Raw genomic sequence first — 11,214 nt, 5'->3', positions numbered from 1 at the left:
AGAGGTCTCTCAATTTTTGCCGCGGCTTTATGTTATGAGAACTGGGACAAGTGCGGGGTGACCATATCTGCCGCTTGCTGTGTGTTCACCACTCATTAGCCTGTAACAGTCGATCAGGCGCGGGACGTGGAAACGCCTCTCTCAGTAGCTACGGTACCCAGGGCCGTAGCCAGGGTCTTGAATTTATGGAGGTCCATCATGTGCGCTCATAACGCACCGACATTTTTTACTATTAAAAATAGAATATGTCATTTTTGTCATTTATTTTCAAAATGCATACCCCTTCACAAATGTGATGTTTTCATGAATATTTACTGGAATAAACTAACATCTACTGGTCTGACCAAGTAGAGAAAAGAATGGAAGCATGGAAAATGTAGACTTCCAAAACATTTTGGGTAGGCATACTCAGACATTGAGGGTGCTGATATATGGAAAAGATTTGAACATACATTCTGACAATAAACAAATAACACATACTCTACCTGTAATTGATATTGATATTGAATTGATATTAATATTGATAGGTATGAGGGTGTATGGTAGCCTATACAAGTGTTTGGTACAGTACAAGCAAAGGCAATTTGGCAGGGATAGACTAACTAACTAATATAATAAATGCAGTTCGAAATCATGCATATTGTATAGCTATTGCTAAACAGCCAATAAAAATATATGGGCTTTGATTTCAGAAATGTGACAAATCGTCCCCATTTCAAGATTATAGCCTACATAAATGTCTATTGTTAATCAGACTACAACAATTTAGGTGCTGTCTTTCAAAAGCGCACCTATGCTTCACTGCTTCCTTACTGATGAAACGTATATGACACCGACTTAACATGTATATCATTCGAAATAGCACAAGATAAGCTCTCCGTCAGTATATGACATTCAACTGTCTGCCATTGGAAAGGGCAGAAAGAGCACTCACCCATACACAAAAGCGTAAATTGAAATCTATGCAAAAGCGATTAAAAAAAAATATATATATATATATATTTTCCCTGAAAAGTTAGGGAGGTCAGGACCTCCCTGACCTCAATGCTGGCTACGGCCATGACGGTACCTTCCCAGCATCATAAACCTCTGCCTCATTTCTCAACGACTTACATGCAGTTCTGGGCCCTCAAAAAACCAAGTCGCGCACTGAGGCGTAGCCTACCAATGAAATGAATCCTTAACTAGTAGGCCAGTCAATCTAGCTCTAAAAGGGCCCAAAACTCGGGACAAATTGCAATAGTAATGGTTCCTACTTTTCAGTGATCCTTAAACCCCCTTGTATCACATATTAAAAGCTTTATATTTTTTATATTTTTTCTTTCTTTTTATTGTATCTCCTATATTGTCTCCCTATGGATAAATGGGAGACATGGGGTGGATAAATGGGAAATCTCCAACTTTGACCTTGAAAAAAGGATGTTCCACTAAATATAAAGCTGTAGATTTTAATGTTATTTAGACATACCTAGGGATTACAAAAAACTTGGAATGATTACTATTGCAATTCGTCCCGGGTCAAATGCTAGAGATTGTTAGACTAATCAGTTTTATAACAGTGTTATAGTAATTAAGTGCAATCACATAATTACATTGGAACTAGAGAGATCCTTCGACTGGGACTCTAATAATTGCGGTAGGCCTATATGGATAACAGGTTATAATGAAATCTTTCCTACATTCCAAAGCTGAAGCGATCCAAGGGCCTTAAAACCATTGAAAAAGGCTGCAAAAAAGGGTGCTGAATGCCTGAGTCCTTTTTAAGAAAAGCTTCCCTTAGCCTATAAAAACCTAAATATATCAGCTTCTGAAGCACATAAAATTGCACTAAATTGCATTTAACTGCCAAGACCCTTATCTTTCATTAGAATGTGTTCATTCATCTCAAACAAACAGAGATTTTTAAGAAAGTTGTCTCAAATCACATGAGCCTGAATGTTGCGTAATGCAGCTCCAGGAGCCAGGGCCAATGTTGCGCAACGCAACATCAGGCATCAATGGGTTAAACACCGGCGTTGGGTTTTTGGCCTATTACAGCGTTATCTGTCACTTTAACCCACTATTCAAGTTATATGAGTTGCAGAGTGGAATTTCCCTGCTTAATTCATAAAAAAAAATGTTTTACCATTGTCTTCAAGGTGACCTACCTGTATATACATAAATTGTACTCACTAGGAGTGTGGCTTTCAAATACCAGAATCCTTGACCTTTAATGCCATCCTCTGCTCTGTCTGTTTTGCGATTATCGAGGCAAAGTAAGCAAGCTCTGTGTCGTATTGTTGCATTGCTTTTGTTTCCTCGACTCTGAAAGAAATATTGCATTTTACAACACTCGGGGGTGATTCTTGCCAATGGCCAATGTGCATGTCTTTGTGATGACATACTACATGTACGTTTTTATGTAGACTAACTATATGAGCCAGCCAAATATTAATATTAACTCAAATTGAACTGTTTCCTCTTCAGGTGTCGTCGAGGAGGAATTTCACAAAATGAACAAATCTTCATTTGGCAAAACGTTCAAAAGGAACAAAGAGTATGTGCTGGAGCGAGTGTTCATCATGTACCATGGAACCACTATGCAGGTCGCACAAATGATCAAGCATGCAGGCTTCCATCCGTCCTCAGATGGCATGCTTGGCCGTGGAGTCTATGTCAGCCGGAGCTTCCGGAAAGCGTCCCGCTACCCTAAGGGTGCCAATGGTCAGGAGCGAGCAGTGCTGACACTGAGCGTACGCGTGGGCAAAGTGAAGAGGATTAACAGGCAAGGCCACCCATTGCAGAAGAGCTGGCATGAGGCAGGCTTCGACACGGCCTGGGTCCCACCCAACTGTGGCATGGTGAATAGTGGGCTGGAGGAAAGTTGCATTTGGGACCCAAGGAGAATAAAAGTGATCTCCATCGAACGGAATACCTATGAAGATGATGATGATGACGACGACAGCGACAGCGACGGCGACGGCGACGGCGACGGCGACGACGACAGCGACGACGACAGCGACGATGATGAATAGCATGGTTTAACTTGAAACTTTAAGTTAACCAGCTGCCTTAGAATTTAAAGTTATTAAAGTAATTAAAATCAGTATTGTAAGTTGTGTGCACCTTGTTAAAGCAGAGTTGTGAGTCATCATGATGTTACACTTGCGGTTGTTTCAACTTAACGGTTCAAGTTAAAAAATTAAGTGAGCTTGAGTACTTGACTCGTAATGACTCTGCAATTATTGTTAATTCAACTTAGTTGTGCAAGTTAAAAATAAAGTGAGCTTGAGAACTTGAGTCTTAATAACTTTGCACTTAGGTATTGTTATTTTAACTTAGTTCTGCAAGTTAAAAAATAAACTGAAGTTCATAGTGTAACCAAGTGGTAAGGACAGGAGAGTTTTAAACTCTAAATTTCACAGTTTTTCTTACTAAATAGACTACGCCACCCTGGGATAAGAATGGGAACTACAGCCCAGGGACTGTATGAAAACCTTAGATTTGACCCCCACACAAGTTCTGTTGCATTAACGAGGAAACGTGGATTCCGTAACAAAATAATCTCTTTATTAACAATTTCACATATAAATATAAAAGTCCGGACAGTTTAAAATATTTCCCACCACAATGCACACACACACTCACACTCACATACACACTCACACAAATCGGTACAAAAGGGAGGGTTCTCAAATACAGGGCAGGTGCACCCAAAAGGGGGGAATTATACTAAGCCCCCTGTATAGGTCTTGGATAAGTACAAACAAACACTCGTGCCCATGCACACACTAAGTGAAGGTGAATTATTGCACTCACACACAGGTAACACTGCACTGCACTGCAATTCACTGCACACCACGTGACCGGACCCACCACCAGGGGGGAAGAGGACCTCCCTCTGGGATTACCTGCACCTGTTAACAGAAAAGAAAAGGGTAAATAAAGGGGTAATCAAGGGCCTGCCACTTGCCCAGCAAATAAAAACAAACAAAATGAAATAAACTGAATTGCAGGGCCCACCAGCAAAATCTAACTCGCCACAGAGAGAGGTTGCTACAGGCGAGAGCAGGACTGATGAGAATTAGTACAACAACCAGGCCAGGGGCATTGGTTTAGGCTACAAGCCGTGCACACTCAGTAGTTACAGAAACAAAACACAATAATTCAAATTGAAGTTCCCAACTCAAGTCAAAAGAAAATAATCAAACTGAAGAAAGAAATATCCCTCAAAGAAAATGTACAAAATAAACAAATGAATCGTGCTCTCACCACGACATAACAGGACACTCACTCACACAGACTACATTCACGCACACACTGAACTCGGCCACATGCGCCACCTGCGCAAGTTAACTTATGCTGGGCTGCTGAATGCTTTCGGAGTGATAGCCCTCGGATGACCGGACACTGCGACGCGTCAGTCCGAAGCACGTATCGAGGGGGGGACAAAACAGCAGCAATTCAGAGCGAACCGGGAGTCTGCAGCTACACCAAGGCGCCTACAAATACAGAGGATAATGCGATGTAACTGGGCTATAGTACCAATTTTACAACGTGATGAAAAGTTGAAGCGGTATACTCACGTTCCACAACAGCAGAGGAGGAGAGGAGGAAGACAATAAAGGCCGACGAGTCAGAGGAAACTCAAACCCACGCTACAACAAAATACATCGGTTAGACCCGAGTCAAACAAATCAAAATGTTAGCAAACTTGTGGCGTCATTTGGGTGGCCTACCTGAGCCAGAAGGAGTGAGCTCTCGGAGCTTTGGTAGATGAACAGGGTAGCCAACAAACAGCTGATGGCACCGGTAGATACACTTGTACGAGGCGGAGAGCGTGTCACGCCAAGTTGAATTTGGCAACAGATCGGAGTGCAAAGAGTAGACCAGAATGCACGTTTGGATGGACAAAGGAAAGCACGTTGACCGACAGCTATTCCTCCTAGCTTGCGAAAAGCCGGCGTCTCAGCTGGAGTGAAATCAGCTGTGAGATCAGCTGATAGGTCGGTGTGACGTGATGATGCACGCACCGCAAATGAAAAAGGAACGTCAAAGCCCACTTTGCTACAATAGTAAAATAAAACAAAACTTTTCTTCACCCAAAATATTTTTTTATTATAGAGCAACATGTAAAAACAATTACACAACAATACAACAAATTATACACTTCGTAGTTAGCTGGCACACCTTAAAGTTTGCAAAACGTATGCATAAAAAGCCTTTTAAAAGCATATGCATGCCTAGCAAAATTGCAACAGAATTTCACAAATGTTTTCTGCTATGTAGTATTACATTTAGTAATGTACACAAAACGCAGCAATACAACATAAATAATGCTGATACGTTACAAAACCAACATAGAAAATATATATTTAAAGAACAAAATACATTTTCCATACTTAACATTCTTCTCTGATCTGAGATGAGTTCATTCAAGCCTCTCCATAGTCTTTGCATGTGCCCACAATCAGGCAGGTGAAGTTATTGTCAATGTCAATGAAATTAATGTCCTCACAGTCTGGTTATAGCTACAAAGCTGTAATTTTCACAGTTTGTAGTGTATGCCTAGTCAGGCTGAGCCCTCCTAGTGACGCAACACTTTCATCGTTGCAACTAGTCAGGTCAAGAGAGCAATGCAAGTACTTTCTGAGTTCCCGAAAATACAGGAACTCCCCCCACTTTGTCGGTAAGCAAACAACCATAAGCAAACCAAGGGAGGTGTCAACCATACCGTTAGGGAAATGTTAATTGTCATGCTCTTGGTCAGACAGAGTGTCGAAGAGATTTGAATGTCGATGATAATCAGACTAGTGTATGCCTACCTACATCTATTGATCAAAAATAATTTCACCCACAGTTGACCTTTGACCCTTTTTTGGAAGTTACTGTGTTCTGCCTAAGTATTGCCCCCGGAATGACAGTTAATCATACTAAGGCAAAATACAGTAACTTCCATTTTGAATCTGAATAATAAGCAATAAAGACAAGTTTCTCATAGAATTTAAGCTGTATACACCCTGTTAGGCATTATGACAAAATGTCATGTTTATTAACATATAAATTGTGGACCTACAGTAGGCCTATATGGGCTTTGCGTAGCCTATTTGTAGGCTGGTATTTCATAGTGCCACAAATAGTAGTTACACACATTTTCTAGGCTGATCATATTTCACAATATTATCATTTCATTTAATATATTTTTTTTTATTGCTGACATGACTGAATTTAAAGAAGGAGTTTTATCTCTTAACAGATTAACACTAACTGAAATTAGGCTACTGTATTCTGTCTAAGTTTGCAACTTCAGAGTTCCGAAATTCAGCAGGTCCAGAGCAGAAGGCAACAAGCAGTAACTGAAGTTACTGTGTTCTGCCTTAGTTTACGCAAAGGATTTTCTTACCCTCAAAACAACTGATTTCAAACTCCATGTTTGTTCACATGATAAAACTGATGCTTATTGTTGCAAATATGACAAAAACTAATTTTTGAAAAAATTGAAGTTGCTGCATTTTGCCTTAGTAGGGCAGTACAACATTCAGACATACTAGCTCATCTTTTTGCACATAAAAATTAAGCAAGAACGTTATCATCATCATCATCATCATCATCAACAACAACAACAACAACAACAACAACAACAACGACAACAAAGCACACACATAGGCCTACATAGCAATATTGAGAGATAAGAATGGTAGATGACACCACAGTGTCAGGGGACAGTGCCAGGGGCATAAATAATTCAAACAAATAATATCAAAGTTTAAAAAATATGTCTGTATCATTAGGCTATCTGTAAGAACAGAAGTCTGTACCTCTGAGAAGAAGGAAGAGGCAAGACATAAAAAATCTGTCCTGTACTGCCATCCTGCCATCAGTCCTGCTTATCAGCTTATCCGTGTAGATACTTCCAGTTTTATCTGGGCTGTAGAAATCAATCTCCCTTGTCAGGTTTTATCAGCTGGTATGCGTTAAGTGAAGAAGTGGTGCTGACTTGTTCTTATCACCTTTGATAATACGGATTTGTTTCAAATGGAAAGACATGTAATGCTGTGATGTTTTCCCTCACTGCACAATGTGCTAATAAAAAACAATTCACAGTCCCAACTGGAATTCAAATGTACAATTGAATAATACTGTAAGTGTAGCCTATCCATCAAAGTCATTATCTAGCTGCAAGAAATACAGCAATGGTAACGGCCCAACAAAGGGAAAAGGCAGTAAATACGTCTAGCTCCAATGACATTAAATGACATTACAATTATTCTGTTGTCCAGACCCAGAAGTTTTAGGTAGATTATTGCATGAGGCTGTTTTGTTACTCTATACTACATTCTTTGCAGATGGATCATTTTATTAATCTTTCTTTTGATATACTGTATAAAGTATATGTCATTAAATCATAACCACTCTGGGTAACACTTTATTTTAGGGATACATCTAATAGCAGTAATACATACAATATTAATGCCTGTGTAAGTAACTTGTAGGCATGTACTAAGCAAAATCAAACAGTTGTTAGACATTTATTCGCAAATGTCTTGTTCATGCACAATAAGGGATTTATTACCAATACAACCTTAGTAAGGACCTAGTAGGCCTAGATTTCTATTTATGAGTAAGCAGTAAGGGCCAGAATACAATGTGTATAAGCTCCTGGTACACTGTGTGAACAAACCCTGAACAGTGTGAAAACAAATGTGGAACAAGGGTCCCTATTCTAAAGTGAGGCATTGCTCAGCCCATATGGCTTAGGACCCCCACACTACCGAGGGCCCAGACTCTACCCAGCCCCCCTTGGGGAGCAAAGTATGAGGTTCCATCCAAACCTGCATCAGTCAATTAAGAGATGTAATTCTCATTTATCCTACTCAATGTTTTAATTAGTAACAGGAAGCAATATATAGCAAGGATTGGACGTAAACTTCTCAATGACGGTGGGGTGGTGAGAGGCCATTTTTTCATACACCAATTAGTTTTAATTCTACAATAAATGCAGAATATAACGATGAGTAATAGTTTGGAAGCGAAATGAAGCTATCCCTTTGTGATAAATAAGTTAATGTTTGAGAAACTTAGCTCCAAGAAGTGCAGTGCATGATGGGTATGCCCTTTGTCAGAAATGCAATGCATGGCCAATGCAGCAATGATGATATTTCTGTTGTTACATACATGGCAAATTGTTTGGATAACAACTAAATTGCACGAGTGAGGGGAGGAGCTAAGGACGTAGGTAGACTCAGAGCCGGGTAGGTTGTCTGTAGGCCTAGATTGCGTACCCATCATGACATGCACTGCACTTCTTGGAGCAAATGTTCTCAAACATTGACTTAATTATCATAAAAGAATAGTTTAGTTTCACTTCAAAACGATTATTCTAATGTTCTGCATTTATTTTGGGGTTTTTACAATTAAAACTCAGTGGTACATGAAAAAAATTACATCTCACCAACCCACTGTCATTGACAAGTGTACGTTCAATCCATGCTATATAATGGCTCCTGTTCCCTAACTTGCATTGATATGAACAAGAGAATAATAGCTAACTGCATTGATTAAAAATCCATTGCTTAACTTACACTTTGCTGATCCGGGGGGGCTGCTAGGTAGTGCGGGCCTAGTTGGTGTGGGGGCCCTAGGTAATGAGGGGGACCTTGGTAGTGCGGGGGCCCTAAGTCATCTGGGCTCAGCAATGCATCACTTTAGAATAGGGACCCTTATTCCACCTCTGTTTTCACACTGCTCAGGGATTGTTCACAGTGTGTTGGGAGCTTATACACATTGTATTCTGCAACTTACTACTTACTACTAATAAATAGAAATATAGGCTTACTGGCCCTTACTAAGGTCATATTAGTAATACATCCCTAATTGGGCATGAACAAGACATTTGCGAATGCATGCTTAACAACTGTCTGATTTTGCTTACATGCCTTACACGTTACTTACACAGGCATTAATATTGTATGTATTAGTGCTAATAGATGTATCCCTAAAATAAAGTGTTACCCAACTCTGCCTTTACTCCCTTTTCGTAGGACAGTAATCTTATCTTTCAAAATCAAAAGTGTGTATTTTGTCTTAATAGTGCAGTGATTAGCAGATGTAATAAGGCCAAAAACCCAACGACGGAATTCAAGGCCCTGAGACCGCTTCCGCTCTGGACTGTAGAAAAGATTTCATTAACCTATTATCCAATACCGCAATTATTAGAGTCCCAGCCGTAGGATCTCTCTAGTTCCTATGTAATTATGTATTTGTACTTAATTACTACATTATTGTTAAAATTGATTAGTCTACCAATCTCTGTTATGTCTGGGTTCAGCTAGTTAAGCAATTTATTACATCGGTACCTCCCAGCGCGCGACTATTGTTTATTTGGGGGTCCTAACTGCATGTAAGTCGTTAAGAGATGAGGCAGGGGTTTATGATGCCGAGAAGGTACCGTATCTGCCGAGAGAGGTGTCTCCACATCCCGCACCCGATCGACTGCCTCAGGTTAACAGGTTATGGGTACACGGCAAACGGAAGATAAAGTCACCCCGCACTTGTCTCGGTTCTCATAACATATCTCAACCTAGGTAAACACCATTGACGTCGGATCTTAGTCCAAAGTATGTGTGCCTCGCTCCATCCACAGCGAATAAACCTTACTGCCTACTTAACCAGATCAATAAACATATGAATAGACCAAACGGAATTCTTCCCCATATTTTTATGAAAGTTTATTATAAGACAAGATCTACTTTGTCAACAATACGACTACGACAGAATACAATGTTAAAAGAAATCAATGCATACCTGAACAAGGAAGAATGGGCTACACAGACGAGATATCTGAGGAGGTCCTGAATACAGTTACCTCTCGTAATATGTTACTTCCATCTTAAATGCATATTTGTCACGTGGGACACCTTGGTCAGGTAACCAATGAGCTACGAATATTTCGTTGGGCAGGGTTATTGTAATTTCGAGGGGTCGGCCTTTGCCCGACTCCCCATTGAACCCCTATGATTCTAAATCTTTAATAATTTGACTAAAGACCGTTTCAAAACCAAGACCTTGCCACCACTCGCATCACGACCATCAGATTGATACCAAACACATAATGGAATTCTCAATACATCATATTACGCACACATATTAATACATCTGGCCCACGTCTCTCCTGGGCACGTGGTATTCCTGTGCACGCGCAACCGCTGGATGCCTCCCTCACCTGAGAGGGTCGAGTTTCCCCTCCCGGAGGGGGCGAGTTTGAACAGCTGGCGTCTTCGCACAGAGGGTATTGTCCCGCTGCGCGGCCTTGTGATTCAAACGCCAGATAGGCAAAGTTTGTCTTTGTAATTTAAAGATAGCAAAAACAGTAAACAAACACATGAATGGTAGAAAAGCAACGAAATGTGAGATTCCTCAGGAACTCGTAGGTAATGATTATGAGGATGAAGATGAGGATGACTATGATGTCAGTGGTCAGAGAACGGTCAAGACAGTGGGGGGGATTACAACAGAATATGTCAATTCTCCCTGCCTTTTCCTGTTTGTCCTTGCCGCCGTAGCATTACACATTAAAGTGCAAAGACTCCTAATTCTCAAGTGACCATTTGAATAACACAGCATAGCATACACACAAAACCTATCTCAGACTCTGCTGCATTACATTTATTCTGAATAGTACACATTGAGGCTGAATGGCTATTGTATGGCAGAAGAATGTCTATTGTATGGCAGCTTATGTGTTACACCAACCCCAACTGCACTGTACTGTACCATTTATCTATTTGAAGACATTGTGATTAAGGTAATGTTAAGTAAAATATGATTTAGTATGATATGCCTATATGGTGTGGTTAGGGTACTGTCGCAACCACCTCACTCATTTAGGAGTCAATGGATAATTATTTTATCACGATAGAATGCTTCCCCAAAATGCCACTTTGTCATACTTAGATTTACTGTATACTATGGTTGGCTCGTAAGACCCTACAGTAACTCGTGTTCTCTCCCTCTGTCCAAACATGACTATGCTTCATGCATTTGTTATAATTACATTTTTTCAAGTTCCCCCTGCAGTATTCTCATGTACCCCCTAATGCTACACATACCGCTGGTTGGGAAACACTGCTGTAATTCATACATCAGTCATACAGCAAAATGGAGGATACTTTCAGGGCGGCACCTGGAGAAGTTTTTGTTTGTTTGTTTGTTTTTTGTTTTTAATGCTATTTTTTA

At 40.3% G+C, this 11,214-nt stretch overlaps 1 protein-coding gene and 1 long non-coding RNA gene across 2 annotated transcripts; one reads left to right on the top strand and one right to left on the bottom strand.

Annotated features, from left to right (window-relative positions):
- Positions 1-2,483: 2,483 nt before the first annotated feature.
- Positions 2,484-3,014, top strand: LOC134465963 (uncharacterized). The gene has a single exon (XM_063219862.1). The coding sequence runs from the start codon at positions 2,493-2,495 to the stop codon at positions 3,012-3,014; it is 522 nt and encodes a 173-aa protein (XP_063075932.1). The 5' UTR covers positions 2,484-2,492.
- A 740-nt stretch (positions 3,015-3,754) lies between these two features.
- Positions 3,755-4,635, bottom strand: LOC134466245 (uncharacterized). The gene is made up of 3 exons (XR_010038247.1): positions 4,566-4,635; positions 4,278-4,481; positions 3,755-3,896 (listed from the first exon to the last, which is right to left on the bottom strand). It is a non-coding gene; the product is annotated as an uncharacterized LOC134466245 (long non-coding RNA).
- Positions 4,636-11,214: the final 6,579 nt, after the last annotated feature.

Source organism: Engraulis encrasicolus, chromosome 16 (assembly GCF_034702125.1).
Source record: "Engraulis encrasicolus isolate BLACKSEA-1 chromosome 16, IST_EnEncr_1.0, whole genome shotgun sequence".
NCBI classification, from domain to species: Eukaryota; Metazoa; Chordata; class Actinopteri; order Clupeiformes; family Engraulidae; genus Engraulis; species Engraulis encrasicolus.
This window is presented reverse-complemented; position numbering and strand designations above follow the sequence as displayed.

Bases quoted from the DNA above. Each gene is read 5' to 3' on its own strand.
- LOC134465963 (XM_063219862.1), top strand. From the start codon at position 2,493: ATGAACAAATCTTCATTTGGCAAAACGTTCAAAAGGAACAAAGAGTAT.